Source organism: Saccopteryx bilineata, chromosome 11 (genome assembly GCF_036850765.1).
Source record: "Saccopteryx bilineata isolate mSacBil1 chromosome 11, mSacBil1_pri_phased_curated, whole genome shotgun sequence".
Taxonomy (NCBI): Eukaryota; Metazoa; Chordata; class Mammalia; order Chiroptera; family Emballonuridae; genus Saccopteryx; species Saccopteryx bilineata.
Window position 1 is genome coordinate 32,440,415 of NC_089500.1, and position 20,582 is coordinate 32,460,996.

Genomic DNA, 20,582 nt, shown 5'->3' on the forward strand with positions numbered 1-20,582 from the left:
GAGTCTTTGATTTCAAAATAATGAATAAAAATGTTATCTAGAAAATCTCTAAGGGAGTTAAAGCAAGGGATGGGCTGCCAAAACCTGAGGCACCCTGACAGCGACACAGGAATTCACCAGCTCTATCCATTTTGCTCCCACCTCAGCTATTAGGAAGCAGCCAGCTGTGTTAGACTGAACTCTTGATCCAGTCTGGGACAGATAAACTACTTTTAAGATTTAATGTTGATTATATACTTCCTGTGCCAAAGAATATTAATAAGTTAAAGTAGATTGTGCCTTATAGCCAACTATCCATCTCTCAAATGTGTGTTCTAGTCTATAGTGATTCAGTTTACCAGGGAAATAAATGAGGCTATCCAACAATTATTAATATATCTCTAATAGATTTTTTGTTTCAAGGCAATGACTTTTCTTCTGACTTATTTCTATAAGAGCTACAGCAATACTCATTGGTGCTTGTGTGTGTGTGTACCTGCATGTGTATATATATATTTGTTTATTCAAGTTTTTGCTGCTGCTTTCCTGGTGGAATGCTTTCCCTGGAAAAAGTGTTCTTATATTTATAGATAACACAATAAAATTTTAGCTAGATGTTGTATTTATCAGCCTTGTCATCTGCTGTGATTTTAAATTTCAATCTCTCTGGAAACATGGGTGATTAAGTCAGACTATAATATTCTGCATTATATCAAAATGAGTAGGCATATGGTCTGTGCAGTTTAGGAAAATAAGTAGTGACCCTAATTGATCTCTTTTTTTTTTTTGTATTTTTCTGAAGCTGAAAACGGGGAGAGACAGTCAGACAGACTCCCGCATGCGCCTGACCAGGATCCACCCGGCACGCCCACCAGGGGCGAGGCTCTGCCCACCAGGGGGCGATGCTCTGCCCCTCCGGGGCATCGCTCTGCGGCGACCAGAGCCACTCTAGCGCCTGAGGCAGAGGCCAAGGAGCCATCCCCAGCGCCCGGGCCATCTTTGCTCTAATGGAGCCTTGGCTGCGGGAGGGGAAGAGAGAGACAGAGAGGAAGGAAGGGAGGGTGGAGAAGCAAATGGGCGCTTCTCCTATGTGCCCTGGCCGGGAATCGAACCTGGGCCCCCCGCACGCCAGACCGACGCTCTACCGCTGAGCCAACCAGCCAGGGCTGATTTCTGATTAATAAATAAAACTAGATTATGAACTGATGGTGAACTAGTGAAATTAAATGGCATTTCTGTAATCCTGATTGCTTCATATTTTTTATCTTAAATCCAAACTGCTTTTTGAAGCCTTGTACTTGATCTTTTAATTTTAATTTTATTTTATTTATTCATTTTAGAGAGGGGAGAGAGAGAGGTGGGGGAGGAGCAGGAAGCTGCAAATCCCATATGGGCCTTGAGTAGGCAAGCCCAGGGTTTCGAACCAGTGACTTCAGTGTTCCCAATCAACGCCTTATCCACTGTGCCACCACAGGCCAGGCCTTGTACTTGATATTTTATTTGAGTTTTACATTATTTTTAATATGCTATATTTTATATAGTGCTTAGTAGTTAAAAATCTTTGTGTAGGATAGAGTCACAGAGATGCATTGTTTCAGACATTAGGATTTCAGTGTAATAGCATTAATTTAGGAATAGTGATAAGACTAGCAATCAGGGAAAGGTAGTTTGGGCAACTTAGTAAAACTGCAAAGAGGCTGCACAATTTGGGTATGTTGCCCTGTGTTAGCCATATGTGGCCTGCAGATTTAATAAATTTCCTCCTTTAATAAAAAACAAACAAAAACTGCAAAGAAACAGATATGTCATTGACTACTTCTGTCTCATGAGTTCTCTTTACTCCTCACATGATTGATCTCCAGAAACCATAGAATAGTTTGTTCTTCTGCTGAGTTAAAGAACTGTGGCTTGATAAGTTTGATTATAGAAGGAGAAGCCAGGGTTGAACTTAATAAATAAAGGTGAGTAGGTTTGTTGTAGTTCTCAAACTGCTTAATTCAGGTGTTGAGAAAGTTTGTCCAAGTTTCATGAGGATATTTTAAGTAGGTTTTTAAATTTTTTTATTTTTCAGCCAAACCAAACAGGAAGCTTACTTTTCTCTACCTAGCCAATGATGTCATTCAGAACAGCAAAAGGAAGGGGCCGGAGTTTACAAAAGATTTTGCACCAGTTATAGTGGAGGCTTTTAAGCATGTATCAAGGTATGATCATTGTTTTGGGTACTAGGTAATCTGTTTTAAATGCATAATATGTCCTTTTGCTACAATTGCCTTAAGCCATTAAAATAAAAACCAAGGAATGTATTTGTGTCAAGTTTTTCATTTGAAAAGACTTAACCTATAAACAGCATTTGTAAATGTGTTACCATACTTTCTGTAAAGAAGTTTTTCTGAACTGTTGCTAAGGTGGATATTTGTAGTACTTGTATTACAACTTTCCTTAAAGAGACCAAAAGCAACTGCCATATTGGAGTGAATTTAGTTAAGAATGAATGAAGGTGTTGAATTGAAAATTTGAGTGCTCATAAAGCTATCATAATCTTCCATTCAGTATTTTTGGGTAACTTTGTATGTTTTCTCCTCATATTGCTTATAGTAGTTTTAAGGTTTTCTAGTGTTAAATGCTTTGGAAATAGAAACTATTTAAAATAATCATTAATCTATTGAAAATTTTTGGTATAGAAAGATTCTGAGAGTAGAGGTCTACTTGGCTTGTGCCCCTTTTAAATGCTTATTTCCAAATATATGCAAATATTTAGTAGGTTACTAGGCAGATATTATTGGGATAGATTATTAAATCAGTTTAAATTATAAAATTTAATGGTGAATGATGATTTGTGTTGGATGATTTAGGGGTGAAAATATACTCATTATAGGTCCTCTAGTTTTAGTCACATTGGGTACATTTTTAAAAAATACAGGGTGAAATACTGCTGTGTGTTGCTTTCTTAAGTATTATTTATCCTTCAAGTTAGATATCATCTTTTATTATCTTTTCAGGTGTTGGTACGTAAGTCTTAAAGTTCAGTCCTATGCCCCCTTCTTGGGTCAGAGCCTTTACTTGCCTTCTGGGCCATTTCCATATACTGCCTGTATTTCGTTATTATCCATATTCTGGTAACTCACAGTCTTATGCTCCAGTCCAGATGTTTTTCTTTTAGACTTGTGTGTTCAGTTGCCTGTTGAATTTCTAGTTGTATGCCTCCAAACAGCTGAAACTCATTATGTCTGATACTGAACTCATTATGGCCTTGCTCCCTGTCAGACTGCTTCTCCTCTAGGCTTCACTCTGTCAGTGAGTAGCAACTCCATTTATTCAGATACCTATGTGAGAAAGTAGGTATCCTCTTTAACTCTCTGTGATATTGTGATTTATTATATTTCATGCTCTCCTTTCTCCTTCTCGCCCCTTATCCCATATACTACATAGAGGTTCCTCAGTTCTTTAGATTTCTTTCCATTTCAGTAACCACATTGTCATTTCTCTATAATTGCAGTAGCCTCCAGTATTGTTTAGTTTATTTAGGAAACTGTAGCCAACACTCCCTGGCCTTGGTGTGGTTCACATTTGTCCTAGAGATCGAGTCTAATTAATGTCCTGAGCAAGACTTAAGATGTTCCTTTATGGTCCTCTCTACCTCTTCAAACTCTTCTCTTCCATTCCTTCCACACGCATACTCTGTAGTCTACAATTTAAGCTAAGCAAACCTCTTTTGTTTGTTTCTGTTTTGAGACTTTTATATATGTTGTATCTCCCTAGAATTTAATAAAATATTTATTGACTGCCTACTGTGTGCTAGACCCAGATGATACAATAGTGAACAAGACAAAGTTTTGTTCTAGTGGAGCTTGCATTTCAGTGGATGACACAGGTAATAACTAGATAGATAATGAATAGGTTAAAATGTCAAAAGATGTCCCTAGCTCCCTGGCTGGCAAACTGCGGCTCTTTGGCCCCTTGAGTGTGGCTCTTCCACAAAATACCATGTGCAGTCGCTACCTCGATAAGGAATGTACCTACCTATATAGTTTAAGTTTAAAAAATTTGGCTCTCTAAAGAAATTTCAATCGTTGTACTGTTGATATTTGGCTCTGTTGACTAATGAGTTTGCTGACCACTGGTAGCTGGTTGGCTCCGTGGTAGAACATTGGTACGGCATGTGGAAGTCCTGGCTTTGATTTCCTGTCAGGGCACAAAAGAGATGACCGTATGCTTCTCTGCCTCTGTCCCTCCCTTACTTTTCCTCTCCCCCTTCCCACACCCCTGCTCCCGCAGCCATAATTTAAATGGTTCAGGCAAGTGGCCCTAGGCGCTGAGGATGGCTCCATGGCCTCCTTAGGTGCTGAAGTAGCTTGGTTGCTGAGCAATGGAGCAGCTGTTCGAGATGGGCACAGCATTGCCCTGTAAGGGGCTTGCCGGGTGAATCCTGGTCAGGGCACATGTTGGAGCCTGTCTCTCTGCTTCCCCACCTCCCTAGCTTTCACTTAAAAAAAAAATAACAACAAACATTTGGAGACTCTGAAGGTATACAGACATTAAGAAAAAGATAAGTACTATTAAGAAACCTAAAGCAGGGAAGGAACTAGAGATACATGATGGTGCTCAGTTATATCAGTGACTAAAAAGTGACTATTTTGGGGAGGTGGCATTTCAGCAGACTAAAGAAAAAGATGAAATGAGCTATGTGACTATTTAGGGAGGAGAGGATTATAAATAGAGAAACTACTTGGCAGAAACATTGAGACAGCTGTGTGCTGGGCATGTTTGAAGATCAGGAAAGAGATCTGTGTGGGAGAAGGTAATTAGGGAATGTTGACCGAGGTAGCCAGGAAGCAGAACACGTCCACCTTGTGGCCCAGGATAAGGGTCTTGGGGTGTTGTCTTGGTATGATTGGCAGGTGTTAGAAGATTGAGAGCACTACAGTCTGATTTACATTGGTAGAGAATACTGAAAGAGGAGAGTCTTGGAGACCAATGAAAAGACAGTTAAAACATCCAGGCCAGAGACGGCAGGGGTATAATCTGCAGTGGTAGTGATGAAGGCAGTAGGAAGGGCTGGAGCAGCCTGTTCCCCACTTCCCTTTGTATCCAATCCTCAGATCTCAGATTAAATACCTTTCCTCAAATAATTCTTCCTACTCTGTAGAACTGGGCCAGGGCTCTCTATTCTCTCTGTTATGCCTGTCTTTAACACCTTGTTCTTTTTTTTTTTTTTTTGTATTTTTCCGAAGTTAGAAGCCGGGAGGCAGACTGGGATCCCGACTGGGATCCACCTGGCATGCCCACCAGGGAGCAATGCTCTGCCCATCTGGGGCGTTGCTCTGTTACAGCTGGAGCCTTTCTAGTACCTGAGGTGGAGGCCATGGAGCCATCCTTAGCACCTAGGCCAACTTTGCTTCAGTGGAGCCTTGGCTGCGGGAGGGGAAGAGAGAGACAGAGAGGAAGGAGAGGGAGAAAGGTGGAGAAGCAGATGGTTGCTTCTCCTGTGTGCCCTGACCAGGAATTGAATCTGGGACTTCCACATACTGGGCCGACGCTCTACCACTGAGCAAACCGGCCAGGGCCAACACCTTGTTCTCTTTTGTGGCACTTATAAATAACAGCTGCATTAAAGCTCCATTTGTATCTCCTGTGTCAAAGGTAGTGACTTGATCCGTAAACATTTGTTGAATAAATTTTAAAATCACCTATTAGAACTCCTCTTCCTTAGCCTCATGTTCAGCACCCGTTATTTAGGGCATCTTCTTTGTAAACCCCTAGTAGCTAGCACTGACACATTTGCTTTTTTTTTTGTAATTTTTTGTTTAATAATATGTATATAAGCTCTTAAAGGGAAGCAAGGAGGATGTCAAGACACACATAGTCCTTGTGACCTCTGAACTGCTGGGCACATAGTAGTGCTCAGTAAACATTTGGACAGCTCTTTTCAGGGAATGTCTGATGATATTTAAAATCGTTATCTTTTCAGTAGCACTATACTGTTCAATAGCCTTTTTACTTACTGTTAATACTTTATTTTTTTTCTTTAGTGAAACTGATGAAAGTTGTAAGAAGCACCTTGGAAGAGTGTTATCTATTTGGGAAGAAAGGTCTGTTTATGAAAATGATGTATTAGAACAACTTAAGCAAGCTCTGTGTGAGTATATGAACTTTTATCATGACCTCTTAATTAAAATGTATTCTTTCATTAAAACTTAAATTTTCTTTCAATTAAGATGGTGATAAGAAATCTAGGAAACGAACTTACGAACAGATAAAGGTTGATGAAAATGAAAACTGTTCCTCTCTGGGATCTCCAAGTGAACCACCACAGGTAGAAGTTTTTCTCTGTTAAGTGAATTATGTTATTGTTGCTTCTTATGGCCACCAGGCTTTATTAATTTCAGTGTTTTCCTATTATAAATTGATTTTTACTATAGTTCTGGATACAGGAAAGAAGCTACATGAATATCTCATTTTTTATTAGCAAAGTACTTATGATTAAAGTGATAGGGTGTGTGTTATATGTTAGGGAATAATATATTGCACAGAAGAATTCTGGTTGCTTAGTATGATTAGGTCTAGTGAGGTATCTACTGTTTAAACAGTTTCCTTTTATATTAATAAAACATTAAATAAGATTATTTATTGTATGACTTAAATACATAAAAAATTCCATTACTAGAGATAACACTGCCCTGTTAATTATTTTTGCTTTTAAATGTGTAAAAACAGGTGTTAAAGTAGCAAGTATGTGTTCCCACAGTACTGTGTGACTATAATAGGACCATGTGGCTCCATGGTAGGCTAAGCTGGATTAGAATCGTTAACTTAATGTTCCGTGTCCTCCCAGGTTGGTATAGTGTAGCATTCCTTAACCATTAGATAATTCCAGAAAGATAGTTTCAACTTTCAATTACGTGGGCGTTAAGTCTTAAAACTTCCTCCTCCTATATTTCAAACATGTAGGGGGGACAGATAACATTTAAAAGGAGAGAATGAAGACATAGACATACTCTTAAGACAAGGTAAATATTGTGGTGGGCTAGAATGGTACAGAAGCCTAACTCCATATGTGAGCCAGAGCCTTGCTCCTGCTGAGCTGTGATCTGGAACTGGCAGGGTGCCAGAAATTAGTAACCTAAAGGGTAACAGGAACTCACAGTGCTGCCTGGGCGTAGGAGGACTGCATCCAAACTCACTGCATAAAACCAGAGGCTGGGGGAAGCTTCTCTGTGACAGGAACTTGAGATAAAGGTACAATCAGTTATTTCCTAGAACTGTGGATTTATATTAGTGTTAGTGCTAGGGAGGCAGAAAAAAATTCGACCAAGGTGCTCCACTAGGATTTGAGCTAAGCTACCTATTGATTTAGTTGCAGGAATGTTGAAGCCCATGTGGTCGCCAGCCATGGGTAAGAGCTTGATAGAAAAGTAATAAGAACATAACATTTGGAATAGCCAAATAGTAAGGTTTATATTTCTTCCCATTTGGTAGTAAGAATCACTTTCTGTTAAGACCTTTATTATGATTATACAAACAGTAGTTTACTCAAATTCTAGATACAGGGTTTGACCCTCACCTACTCTCCCTAATGAGAAGTAGCCTCTGTTGTACTTCTTAGGAGTATCTTTGAGTAACTCTCTGATTCTCCTCTAGTACTTGTATAAATATTGTTGCTTTCCATTTTATATTGACCACTTTCAAATTAGCTTTACTGCTTAATTCTCAGTGGTTCATTTTTGTAGTTCACATTTTATTTAGGTCGTTCTTTATAAGAATGACTAAAATTTTTCTTCGTAGGATCCAGTTGAACTCATTTCATTCTCCTTTATTAGAAAGTCCTGCCCTGCCGGATGGCTTGGTTGCTTAGAGCATCATCCCGAAGTACAGACGTTGCTGATTTGATCCCCGGTCAGGGCACGTGCAGGACTGATTGATGTTCTTGTCTCTCTATCTCAATCTCCCTCCCTCTCTGTCTAAAATCAATAAATTAAAAAATTTTAAAGAGATATAGTCTTGCCACTTTAAAAAAAAGAAAAAGAAAGTTCTAGGCTAGTGTTACTTCAGACAACTTTGTTTTCTTATCTGATCTCACATAGGAATGTGAAGATGCGATGAGAATAAATTATAGTTAAAGCATGCGTGTATTGTCAAGACCATAAAACCAGGCTTTTTAGAACTCTAGAAAATTTTAGAACTCTCTAAGACTGAAAAAATTATATATATATGGCAACAGGGCACTGTGAGAAACAAGCTTCCTGGTAATTATCATTGCTCTTAAGCTCACTTTCATCATAGAAGGGATATGTCTTATAATGAAATTATTTTCAAATTAAAAAAAATTTATTTACTGATTTTGGTGAGAGCGAAAGGGAGAGAGAGACAGGAACATCAATCTGTTCCTGTATGTGCCCTGACCACAGATCGACCACAGCAACCTCTGTACTTTGGGATGATGCTCTAACCAACTAGCTACTTGGGCAGGGCAAAATAATAATAATTTTTATTATTATTATTTGTATTTGTATTTTTCGGAAGTGAGAGGCGGGGAGGTAGAGAGACTCCCACATGTACCTGACCGGGATCACCCAGCATGCCCATCTGGGGCATTGCTCCACTGCAACCAGAGCCATTCTAGGTCCTGAAGCCCAGGCCATGGAGCCATCCTCAGCAGCCAGGCCAACTTTGTTCCAGTGGAGCCTTGGCTGTGGAAGGGGGAAGAGAGACAGAGAGGAAGGAGAGGAAGAGGGATGGAGAAGCAGATGGGCGCTTCTCCTATGTGCCCTGGCCAGGAATCGAACCCGGGACTCCTGCACGCCAGGCCGACGCTCTACCACTGAGCCAAACAGCCAGGGCCTATTTTTTTATTATTGGGATTTAAAACACATAGTAATGAATTAAAAGTATGCTGGGAATAGTATATTTCTTACTGGGTTTCATTGATTTTTTATATTTGATCATTTGCTCTGTGCTAGTTCCCAGTGGTAGCACTTTTTGTAAAAGAATAACTTAAAAAAAAATCAATAATTGGCTGTCATTGTCATCTTAATATATACACCGAATTTGTAATTTCCTATATTTTTCAAATATGTGTATAATTTTTAGTGTCCAGGATCTAGTTTTAGAGATTACAAAAAAAAAAAGAAAGTAGGTGGAATGGGATGGAGACTAGTAAAAAAGAAAATTTAAGGCCTGGCCGGTTGGCTCAGTAGTAGAGCGTCGGCGTGGTGTGCAGGAGACCCGGGTTCGATTACCGGCCAGGGCATACAGAAGAAGCGTCCATCTGCTTCTCCACCCCTCCCCCTCTCCTTCCTCTCTGTCTCTCTCTTCCCCTCCCGCAGCCAAGGCTCTATTGGAGCAAAGTTGGCCCGGGCGCTGAGGATGGCTCTGTGGCCTCTGCCTCAGGCGCTAGAATGGCTCTGGTTGCAACAGAGCAATGCCCCTGATGAGCAGAATATCGCCCCCTGGTGAGCGTGCCAGGTGGATCCCGGTTGGGCACATGTGGGAGTCTGACTGCCTCCCTGTTTCCAATTTCAAAATAATAAAAAATAAAAAATAAATTTAAAAAAAAAGAAAATTTCATTTTCCTTTGTAATAAGTTTATAGACATTATGAATTGTGAAATCACCAGGAGAGGGTGCCCTGTCCTCCTAATTAAAACTGGTATGTGAAACAGTGCAACTAAACTATTCCAGTTAAATAATTTTTATGCTGGTTAAGCATTATATAAATGAGTCATCAGATAGATGGAACTTCATGATCTTATTAACAAAACATAGAATAGTTGAAGACTCCATAGTTAAACGTATTCTAAAACTACATTTTTTTGGTGCTGTAATTACATCATTTAGAAATGGGAGTCTAAACTTCTATGTTGTGATAGAAGATGATTTGTGCCCACCCCCCAATATTCAGTTTTGTATTAAATTCTTCTCATGTATAATGATAATATAATGAAGATATCATACATAAAGCTTGTATTCTCCAAGTTTAATTTATAGCCTGCCTTCCCTTTTACCATTATGTGTTTCTGGCATCTAAATAATCGCATCAATTTAATAGTCAGATAATTGTTTTTATACTATCTGTCTCCACCACTGGAGTATGAGTTTGTCATGGCTAAGTGCCACATCTCAGTAATATGTTTCCAATTTGTATATTTCCAGTACCTACCATAGTGTAGCTTCTTTTTCTTAATATATAAAAGAAATGGGAATGTCCTCAAAAGAGTTTATGTTTGAAACTGAACTAGTAAGCAGCCTGTAAGTATTAAGATATATGAAATAAATTTCATCTTTTGTATTTTAAAAGCTTCATTTATTTTGGTTCTAAAGTTGTGTAACTTTTTAGACTCTAGATCTCGTTAGAGCATTACAAGATCTAGAGAATGCTGCTTCGGGTGACGCAGCAGTTCATCAGAGAATAGCCTCTTTGCCTGTTGAAGTCCAGGAAGTGTCCTTATTGGATAAGATAACAGGTAAGACATCTTAGATGTGATCTGAACTTTTTGGGTGAGTTTGGCTGAGGGAACAGTATATGGCATTGGTTTTGTTTTGTAATTATTATTCTGTGCTTTTCTTAGATAAAGAATCTGGAGAAAGGCTTTCCAAAATGGTAGAGGATGCTTGTATGTTGCTGGCAGATTATAATGGCAGATTGGCGGCTGAAATTGATGATAGGAAGCAACTCACTCGAATGTTAGCAGATTTTCTTCGTTGTCAAAAGGAAGCCCTTGCAGAGAAAGAGCATAAATTGGAAGTGCGTAACCTTTAACTTCTTTAGTGTGTATTTAATTTATTCTTTGGTAGGACTTTTAAAATATCTTAATGTTCCTGCACATTTTGCCTTTTTTTTTTTAACATTGACCCTTTTTTTAGACAATGGCCAAGGTATACCACTAATTGCATTAATGGATTCTTTTCTACTTGAATCAAATCACCCTGCTTGAATAAATTTAGAGATTTGAATTAGCAGAATTGCTTGCATTTAAAAATTATTTATAGGAGATTCCCATTATAGTAATTTACCTTATGAGTTTAAATCCTTCTTTTCAAGAACAAAAATAATAGGCCTGACCCAGGCAGTGGCGCAGTGGATAGAGCGTCGGACTGGGATGTGGAGTACCCAGGTTCGAGACCCCAAGGTTGCCAGCTTGAGCACGGGCTCATCTGGTTTGAGCAAGATTCACCAGCTTGAGCCCAAGGTCGCTGGCTTGAGCAAGGGGTCACTCGGTCTGCTGTAGTCCCCCGGTTAAGGCTCATATGAGAAATCAATCAATGAACAACTAAGGAACCGCAACGAAGAATTGATGTTTCTCATCTCCCTCCCTTCCTGCCTATCTGTCCCTCTCTTTGACTTTCCCTCTGTCTCTGCCACCAAAAAAAAAGAACAAAAATAATGGGAAAATAGTTGTTATAAAGTCTGGTATTAAGTACAGTAAATTATGGTTGTATGTGTTTAATACGTATTCTGAGTGGTAGATAGAATTTATTGTAAATATGCTAGTTCTCAATCTCTGTTCCTGAACAATTCATCAGTTTTGTTGAGAAAGGTAGTCTTAAGTTACTCCTTTGTTCCATACCTGATTCTGATGCTTAACATGTTCGTACCCCACTTCCAGCTCAACACATCCTTAGGTAGAAATTCATTACTCCTTTAAATTGAGTGGTGATTGATACTGTTGTGCGAAGTCTGGAGGTGCAGCAGTTAAAAAAAAGAAAGAAAGAAGCATTCTCATATTTCCTGGAGCAGAGTAGCTGTTGTCAGATGTAGATGAGCCAGATTTGCTTTTATTCAATATTTAAAACAATCATTTAGGTCCTGGCTGGTTGGCTCATGGTAGAGCATTGGCCCTGTGTGTGGTGTCCTGGGTTTGATTCCTGGTCAGGGCACACAGGAGAAGCTCCCATCTGCTTCTCTACTCCCCACCCCCTCTTGCTTTTTTCTCTCTCTCTCTCTTGTCCTCCCCTCCTGCAGCCATGGCTAGATTGGAGCAAGTTGGCCCCAGGTGCTGAGGATGACTCCAAGGCCTCCACCTCAGGTGCTAAAAAATGGCTCCATTTGCAACGGAGCAAAGGTCTCAGATGGGCAGAGCATTGCCCCCTAGTGGACTTACCAGATGGATCCCAGTTGGGGCACATGCTGGAGTCTGTCTCTGCCTCCCCTCTTCTCACTAAATTAAAGAAATAATAATAAAACAATCATTTAACTAGTTCTTGTTTAAACTGTTTACTGCTCAAGCAATTTATTATTCTAATGATACATAGGAGAATTTCTGATTTGGCTGGATCCCTTTATTTAGAGATTGTTCCTCTGCAAATTTGCAGTAAGTTGTGATACTACCTCTATTAAGTTGCTTTTATTTATTTGTGTTTAGCTTAGTTTTGTTTTCTTTTCTTGGGGTCAAGACCATATAATTCAAGCATTTCTAGTATTTAGCTCCTGTTTCAGTACACTAGTTGTGCCGAAGATTGTTGCCATTTCTACCTGTGAGAGCCTCTCCTGGATGCAGTACCAGCAGCGGGCTCTCCCCTTCCTTCTTCCTCTTCCTGAAGCACACCCCTCTGCAGTTTGTTCCTCCTCTGCTCACACACACACTCTCAGAACATAGTTGTTGACACCATACACCACCTTTAAAGAAGCTGTCCAGGTCTCTATGAAAGAAATAGGTAGAATTTTTTAAAAGGATGATTTTGATAGTTAATGTGCCAGGTTTTGATCTTGTGAGGGAATTTCAATCTTAAACCTGTTGTTACTTGTTTTATTGTTAGCAGAAGTCAGGGTAAGTAATGTAATACAGTTTTGTCTTCAGTCTTTTGGTATGGTTTCTTTAACTTCTGTTGAGCTTCTGTTGCAGGTATTGGACATGGCGTATCTTCTAACGGTGTCATCATCATTAGCATATTCTTCCTGTTAAAAATAAATATCAAACTCCAAAGCCTGTATTGTCTCATGTTTTTCAAAATTGAAGAGAAGACTGAAACTTTGTTATTCTACTTGAAACTGATTTCTCATTTAAGTTGGTTATCACTGGTTACAAAATAGAACTTATGTTTGAAATGTAAATGTAGAAAACAGAACAGATTCTCCCCTCCTCCCCTTTCTACCCAGTACTGTATTCTAAGTGCTTCACATATATCAATTCATTTAATCCTGTAGAGCAAAAGTATTATTATCCCCATTTTACAGATAAGGAAACTGAGGCACAGGGACATTTAATAACTTGCACAAGCTCACAAAGAGGTAGCAAATTGTTTAGAACCCAAGGAATGGCCTCCAAAAAGACATTTGCTTTTAATTTTTACTTAAAGAAATGTAGAGTTACAGCAAAATCTAGGCCCCACCTCTGCAACTCCTTTCTGCTTCCTCCTTCCTTAGAGGTAATCACTGTCTTAAAGTTTCCTAATGCTTTTATCAGCATCACAAATTCATATTATAAAGACACACCTAAATTATGTTAAACATTTTTTACAAGTAAAGAAATACTTAGGTTTCTAACAAAAGAGGTTATTTCACAGAACTATTTGTAAATTATCATTTATAACTAAGTGATTACTTTGCCATAAGATAGGAAAGTGATTGGAGGTATTTTTTGTACTAAGTAGGTGGCATCATTTGAGACTGAAAAGTCGAGATTTGTACTTACCAAATCAGCTGTGAAACCATCAAATAGTTTTAGGTTATCCATTTTTGGACGTCAACCGTGAATGACCAAGTATTGATGTGTCATTTTTTTAAAAGAGGACGCGGGGGGGGGGGGGGGGGGAGGAGAAGTAGTTGCTTCACTCTAGCTGTTTCTTTAGTTGCTTGCGAATATACCTTGACCAGGCAAGCCCAGGGTTTTGAACAGGCGACCGCAGCATTCCAGATCAGCACTCTGTCCACTGCACCACCACAGGCCAGGCCTCTTTTTTTTTTTAATAGGACATAAATGTAAAATAAAAGTTCGGAAATTGGCTGTTGCATTATTTTATATGTATAGATTTTATTTATTGATTTTATAGAGAGGGGAGAAAGAAAAAGGTGTGGAGGGTTGAGGGGAGCAGGAAACATCAACTTGTAATGGTTGCATCTCATATGTGTCTTGACCAGGCAAGCCCTAGGTTTCAAACCAGTGACCTCAGCATTCCATGTTGAGGCTTTATCCACTGTGCCACCACAGGCCAGGCAACTCTTGCATGTTTCTTCAGGAGGCCAATGAAGTATTTGTTATGAATGAAACCATGAAGTTTCTTTTTTGTTTTTTTTAGTTTATTTTTTTGACAGAGAGAGAGAGATAGACAGGGACAGACAGACAGGAACGAAGAGATGAGAAGCATCAATCATTAGTTTTTCGTTGCGCATTTCAACACCTTAGTTGTTCATTGATTGCTTTCTCATATGTGCCTTGACCGAGGGCCTTTAGCAGACCGAGTAACCCCTTGCTCGAGCCAGCAACCTTGGGTCCAAGCTGGCGACCTCAGGGTCTCTAACCTGAGTCCTGCATCCCAGTCCAACGCTCTATCCACTGCGCCACCGCCTGGTCAGATTGAAGTTTTTTTTTAATTTTGGAAATAATTATTATTTTTGAAACTTATGGCTAACTTTAACTGCTTATTAAGTAGATAACAATAGACTATTGGTAAATCTAATTTACAATTATAAAATCTTTCATAAATTGCTATGGGAATCATTTCACTATTCAGAAGTTGAAGTTATTGCATAAACTTATTCACTTAGCTTATTTTGCAAGGCATTCATGGGTAGGGAACTTATAACGTTCTTATATTTTTTGGAGAGAAGGTAATACACAGATCAGCGATGCTTTCATGTTTAGGAAGATACTGTTTTTGCTTAAATTTGAGTACTTTTTTTCATGATGTAGCTGGTATAAGGAAGCATGCTTTTATAAATTTCCTGTGTCTTGTAGTACATTGATCTAGTTTAAATTCCTAGGCTTCCATAGAAAGTTGGAAATCACAATTTGATGGCTCTTAAATGAAAAAATCGTCATAGTTCCAAGTTCTAGAAGAAAGGGAAAAGCTGTCAGGACAGTGTTTATCTTTTGCAGTTTAACATCAATATATTCATATTTAACTCATTTTTCAAAATGAGGGCATAATATTTATTGTATGTTTCTTTACGCTTCTCATGGTGTTAGAGTGCACCCATTGGATTGCTTTTATTAGTTTGTGCTATATATGTAGTCTATGGAAACATCCTGGTTATGGTAGGTCAGTATAGTGTGCAAGAATATCTGCAGGACTGATTCTCAGAAATAGGTCAGAGGGAGTGTATGTTTTAAGTGTTGATATTGTACTCAAGCCCTCCAAAGGTTATGCCTTCTAAATTCCTTGTAGTATGAGAGCATCATTTTCTATATAGCCTTACCCACTCTCAATGTCAGTGATCTTTTAGGTTTTTATATATCTGATAGTTTAAAAATGATATTTTTTATTAAGTGAGAGGAGGGAAGGCAGAGAGATAGAATAGACTCCTGCATGTCCCCCGACTGGGATCCACCCAACAAGCCCCTATAGAGCAGTGTTCCACCCATATGAGGCCATTGCTCTGTTGCTTGGCAACCAAGCTGTTTTTAGCACCTGAGGTAGGCCAGGGAGCCATCCTCAGTGCCTAGGGCCAATGTGCTAGAACCAATCAAGCCATGGCTTCAGGAGGGAAGAGAGAGAAGGTGGAGGAGGAAGCGTGTAGGAGCAGATGGGCACTTCTGTGTGCCCTGACTGGGAATCAAACCTGGGATATTCACACACCGGGCTAACATTCTACCACTGAGCAACCTGCAAGGGCAAAAATGATCATGTTTTAAAAATATTTACTAGCCATTTTATTTCTGTAAATTCCCTACATCTTTTCACTTCTTTTGTGTTTGCTTCTGAGAGGTCCTTTGTCTATAGGGGGTTAGGATCCAAAACCCTCCACGATAGGTGAAAATCTGCGAAGTAGCGACCTTATATTTTATTATTTGTATGTATTTTAAGGCTTTATAAACCCCACATTTTTATAAACCTTTCCCACACTATTAACACTTATTTTGCTTACTTTACCACAAAAAATATATAAAAATACCTATATATCACCAAATCCCCTGATATAGCGAAAAATCGTGATATAAAGTTAGATATATACAATTTAAAAATCCATGATACGGCCTGACCAGGCGGTGTGCAATGGATAGAGCGTCGGACTGGGATGCAGAGGACCCAGGTTCAAGACCCCGAGGTCGCTAGCTTGAGCATGGGCTCATCTGGTTTCAGCAAAAATTCCACCAGCTTGAGCCCAAGGTCGCTGGCTCCAGCAAGGGGTTACTCGGTCTGCTGAAGGCCCGCGGTCAAGGCACATACGAGAAAGCAATCAATGAACAACTAAGGTGTTGCAACGCGCAATGAAAAACTAATGATTGATGCTTCTCGTCTCTCTCCATTCCTGTCTGTCTGTCCCTGTCTATCCCTCTCTATAAATAAATAAAAAATTAAAAAAAAAATCCATGATACACTGAGACTGCAAAAAGTGAACTGCAATATGGTGAGGGACTACTGTATTTGTCTTTGTTATAGATTCTGGGCTTTCTGGATATAATTATGATAGCCTTCTCAATTTTTTTTTTTTTTTTTTGTATTTTTCTGAAGTTGTAAATGGGGAGGCAGTCAGACAGACTCCCGCATGTGCCCAACTGGGATCCACCTGGCACGCCCACCAGGGGGCGATGCTGTGTTGCGACCAGAGCCATTCTAGTACCTGAGGCAGAGGCCATGGAGCCATCCTCAGCTCCCGGGCCAACTTTGCTCCAATGGAGCCTCGGCTGTGGGAGGGGAAGAGAGAAACGGAGAGAAAGGAGAGGGGGAGGGGTGGAGAAGCAGATAGGCACTTCTCTTGTGTGCTCTGGCCGGAAATTGAACCCAGGACTCCTCCTGCACACCAGGCCAACGCTCTACCACTGAGCCAACCGGCCAGGGCCCTCAATTCTTAACTCTAAAAATACTATGCTGTTTTATTTGTACCTTTTTTAATAATATTTTTTTGTTCCTGGTATGTACAATATTGGGCCCCCTTCAATCTAACTAATTATGTGAAAGTGACAGTGTATGTGCCTTCATTGTTTATTGATTAATGATTAATTAATGACATTGTGTAAAGCAATTTCTGTTATAGTTAATTCCTTTATATAAGTGAGAATGTAATTCCTCTTCTACTCTACTGATCCATTTGTCTTAACACCACCACTCCTGTATTTATACAGTAGATTTTTGTGTTACTTTTTGGTATTGTTTGTTATAGTTTTTTTCTCTTTACTTTTTTTTTTTTTTTTTTTTTTTGTATTTTTCCAAAGCTGGAAACGGGGAGAGACAGACAGACTCCCGCATGTGCCCGACCGGGATCCACCCGGCACACCCACCAGGGGCGAGGCTCTGCCCACCAGGGGGCGATGCTCTGGCCCTCCGGGGCGTCGCTCTGCCGTGACCAGAGCCACTCCAGCGCCTGGGGCAGAGGCCAAGGAGCCATCCCCAGCGCCCGGGCCATCCCCGCTCCAATGGAGCCTCGGCTGCGGGAGGGGAAGAGAGAGACAGAGAGGAAGGAAGGGAGGGTGGAGAAGCAAATGGGCGCCTCTCCTATGTGCCCTGGCCGGGAATCAAACCCCGGTCCCCCGCACACCAGGCTGACGCTCTACCGCTGAGCCAACCAGCCAGGGCCTTCTCTACTTTTTTTAGGGGATTTATTTGCATATTTATTTTTTATTTATTGATTTTTAGAGAGAGAGGGAGAAAGAAAGGAAGTGGGGGCAGAAGCAGGAAGTATCAACTCATAGTTGCTTCCTGTATGTGCCTTGACCCTGCAAGCCCACAGTTTCGAACCGGTGACGTCAGTGTTCTAGGTCACGCTTTATCCATTACACCACCACTGGTCAGGCTGTGTTACAATTTTAACTATGATTGTGTATATGAATTTTTACTTCCCACTTATTTTATACAATATGTATAAAATTGCCTACATACTTAGTATTTTAAATGACATTTGTTAAGCATTTTATATTAAATTTGTTTTCAGTTGCAGTTAAGGGGAAAGTAGACTTAATTGCCTTTACTCTTCCCAGTTTTGGGACATATTGTTTACTTTTGTTGTCTTCCTCTATCTCCTCCAGGGTTCCCCAAACTACGGCCTGCAGGCCGCATGTGGCTCCCTGAGACCATTTATTAGGCCCCCACCACACTTCCGGAAGGGTCACCTCTTTCATTGGTGGTCAGTGAGAGGAGTACTGTATGTGGCAGTGTCACTCACGTACAGTACTACTTCCGGTGACGCGGGATGAACGCGTCACGGCTCCGGAAGTGCGTCAGATCATTTGTTACAGCTAGCAATGACAAATATAGACCCGGACATTGACCATCTCATTAGCCAAAAGCAGGCTCATAGTTCCTATTGAAATACTGGTCAGTTTGTTGATTTAAATATACTTGTTCTTTATTTTAAATATTGTATTTGTTCCCATTTTGGTTTTTTACTTTAAAATAAGATATGTGCAGTATGTGTAGGGATTTGTTCATAGTTTTTTTTATAGTCCGGCCCTCCAACGGTCTGAGGGACAGTGAACTGGCCCCCTGTGTAGAAAGTTTGGGGACCCCTGTCCTAGACAGTCTTTTTCAGGTTTTTCAAGAGTGCTTACTTTCTTAAAACTTTGTTTTCCAAAATGTTCAATTTGCATTTTTAAAAAGTATTAATATAACTTTTGTTTTGGCTAGGACATGTAATGATTACAGATTTCTGATGTCATACTTTTTTTTTTTTGCTAGAGAAGGACAAAGAGACAGAAAGGGAGAAGATGAGAAGCATCAACTCATAGTTGTGTCACTTTAGTTGTTTATTGATTGCTTCTCATACATGCTGCCTTGACCAGAGTGGGGGGAGGGGGTTCATGCTGAGCCAGCGACCATGAGATCATGTCTATGATCCTGTGCTCAAGCTGTCAACCTCGGGGTTTCTAACCTGAGACCTCATGTCTCAGATCGACACACTATCCATTGAACCACCACCAGTCAGGCTGATGTCATACTCTTAATGTAGGCAAGAAAAATAAATCTGTGGATGAAGGTGTTACCTTCATGTAGTTTTTTAGTGTTTACTGATTTATTGCTTTACCAATATTACTCAAAGTCATAGTAGTAAGAATATGGGGCATTGGTTATGGAATCTTATATCTGTGATTCCGATATTTCTTTACATCTTACTCTTTTTCTGTTTATTGATTAAATGTAGAAATAATGAGAACTATGAATTTTTCAAAGAAGCAAATGTTAATGTTCTTTACATTATTTTTTGAGACCTAAATATCATTAAGTCTAAAATTTATAATAGTTAATCCATTTTTGAAGAATCATATCTTTTAATTATTTTTATTGATTATTTTTGTCATAGGAAGAAAGCTGTATAAGCAGCGGGCTTAGCACTGTATTGGCTCCAATGTGTTACTTTGCATGTACATCTTATATGATTTTTCCTTTTTAATGTATGGTTATATCATAGTTTGATCAGTATATGTTCTTCATAACTGTCTTTATTGCTTTGATATTATCAACAGTATTGCAGTGAGTAACTCTTTACTCCTGTGATAAATTCCTAAAGATGAAATTACTGATTCATGTTAAAGACTTGATAGATGTCACCAATCTGATTTTCTGGTAGATTGGTCATTGTCATTGATGATTCCCAAATATCTATAGGTCTTCTCTCTTCAGGGCTATTTACTTTCTCCAGAGAAAATACATTAAGTTTGCTGGGTAGATGACAGTAAGGCATCGTTTGTCTGTTTTGATGTCCAAATACAGATCTTTAGCTTGTTTTTTTATCCTCCCATCTTCTGGTTCTATGGGATAAGTGTTTTAACAAACCAATATAAAGATTTTTCAATTGATCCTTATTGTCAGTTTTAAGACTACCCATTTCATTTGAGATAGCTTGGTACCTTAAGTCATAAGCCTATCCAAAGTTTCTCAGGATGAATTACATTTCTTTTGGTTATTATTCCTTGTTTCAGTTTTTTTCATCTTCCCTTCCAAAAGTTTCTTGACATCTGTGTACCATGGTTTCCCTCTTCTCAGTCCTTATGTGTTTCTGCCTTTGTAAATTAGTTCATTAATTTAGCGGCTTTTTTGTAGGGAGCTGAAACATGAGTTCAATATGTTATATAAATGGAAGCCCTTTTGTGTTTTATTAAATGGAACTATAGTTGACTCTTGAACAACATGGGCTTGAACTGTGAAGGTCCCTTTACAGGACTTGAGGGTAGGGATCAAAAGTTATATGTGGATTTTTTTGTTGTTTTGTGAGAGAGACAGGATTGAAGAGAGATGAAAAGTGCCAACTCATAGTTGTGTCATGTTAGTTGTTAATTAATGGCTTCTCATGTACCTTGACTGGAGGGCTCAAGCCAAGCCAGTGACCCCTTATTCAAGCCTGTGTCCTTGGGCTTCAAGCCAGTGACCATAGATTAACATCTGTGATCCCATGCTCAAGCCAGATAAGCCCATGCTTAAGCCAGTGACCTTGGGGTTTCAGACCTGGGCCCTCATTGTCCCAGGTCAGTGCTCTATCGTGCCACCACCACTTAGGCTGCAGATTTTTTTGTTTTA

General features: G+C 39.5%; 1 protein-coding gene across 2 annotated transcripts in view; it reads left to right on the plus strand.

The window, feature by feature from the left end:
* The window catches only part of RPRD1A (regulation of nuclear pre-mRNA domain containing 1A), a 77,827-nt gene that overhangs the window by 28,451 nt on the left and 28,794 nt on the right, over positions 1 to 20,582 (plus strand). Inside the window, exons 2-7 of one of the 2 annotated variants that reach the window (XM_066247376.1) lie at positions 2,051 to 2,180; positions 6,009 to 6,115; positions 6,195 to 6,292; positions 10,312 to 10,438; positions 10,544 to 10,719; positions 12,818 to 12,896. In XM_066247376.1, the coding sequence (XP_066103473.1) occupies positions 2,051 to 2,180; positions 6,009 to 6,115; positions 6,195 to 6,292; positions 10,312 to 10,438; positions 10,544 to 10,719; positions 12,818 to 12,877 (698 nt within the window). In that variant the 3' untranslated portion in view covers positions 12,878 to 12,896. Of the gene's footprint in view, positions 1 to 2,050; positions 2,181 to 6,008; positions 6,116 to 6,194; positions 6,293 to 10,311; positions 10,439 to 10,543; positions 10,720 to 12,817; positions 12,897 to 20,582 lie in introns of those variants that run through there. The other variant, XM_066247375.1, reaches the window with a different exon arrangement.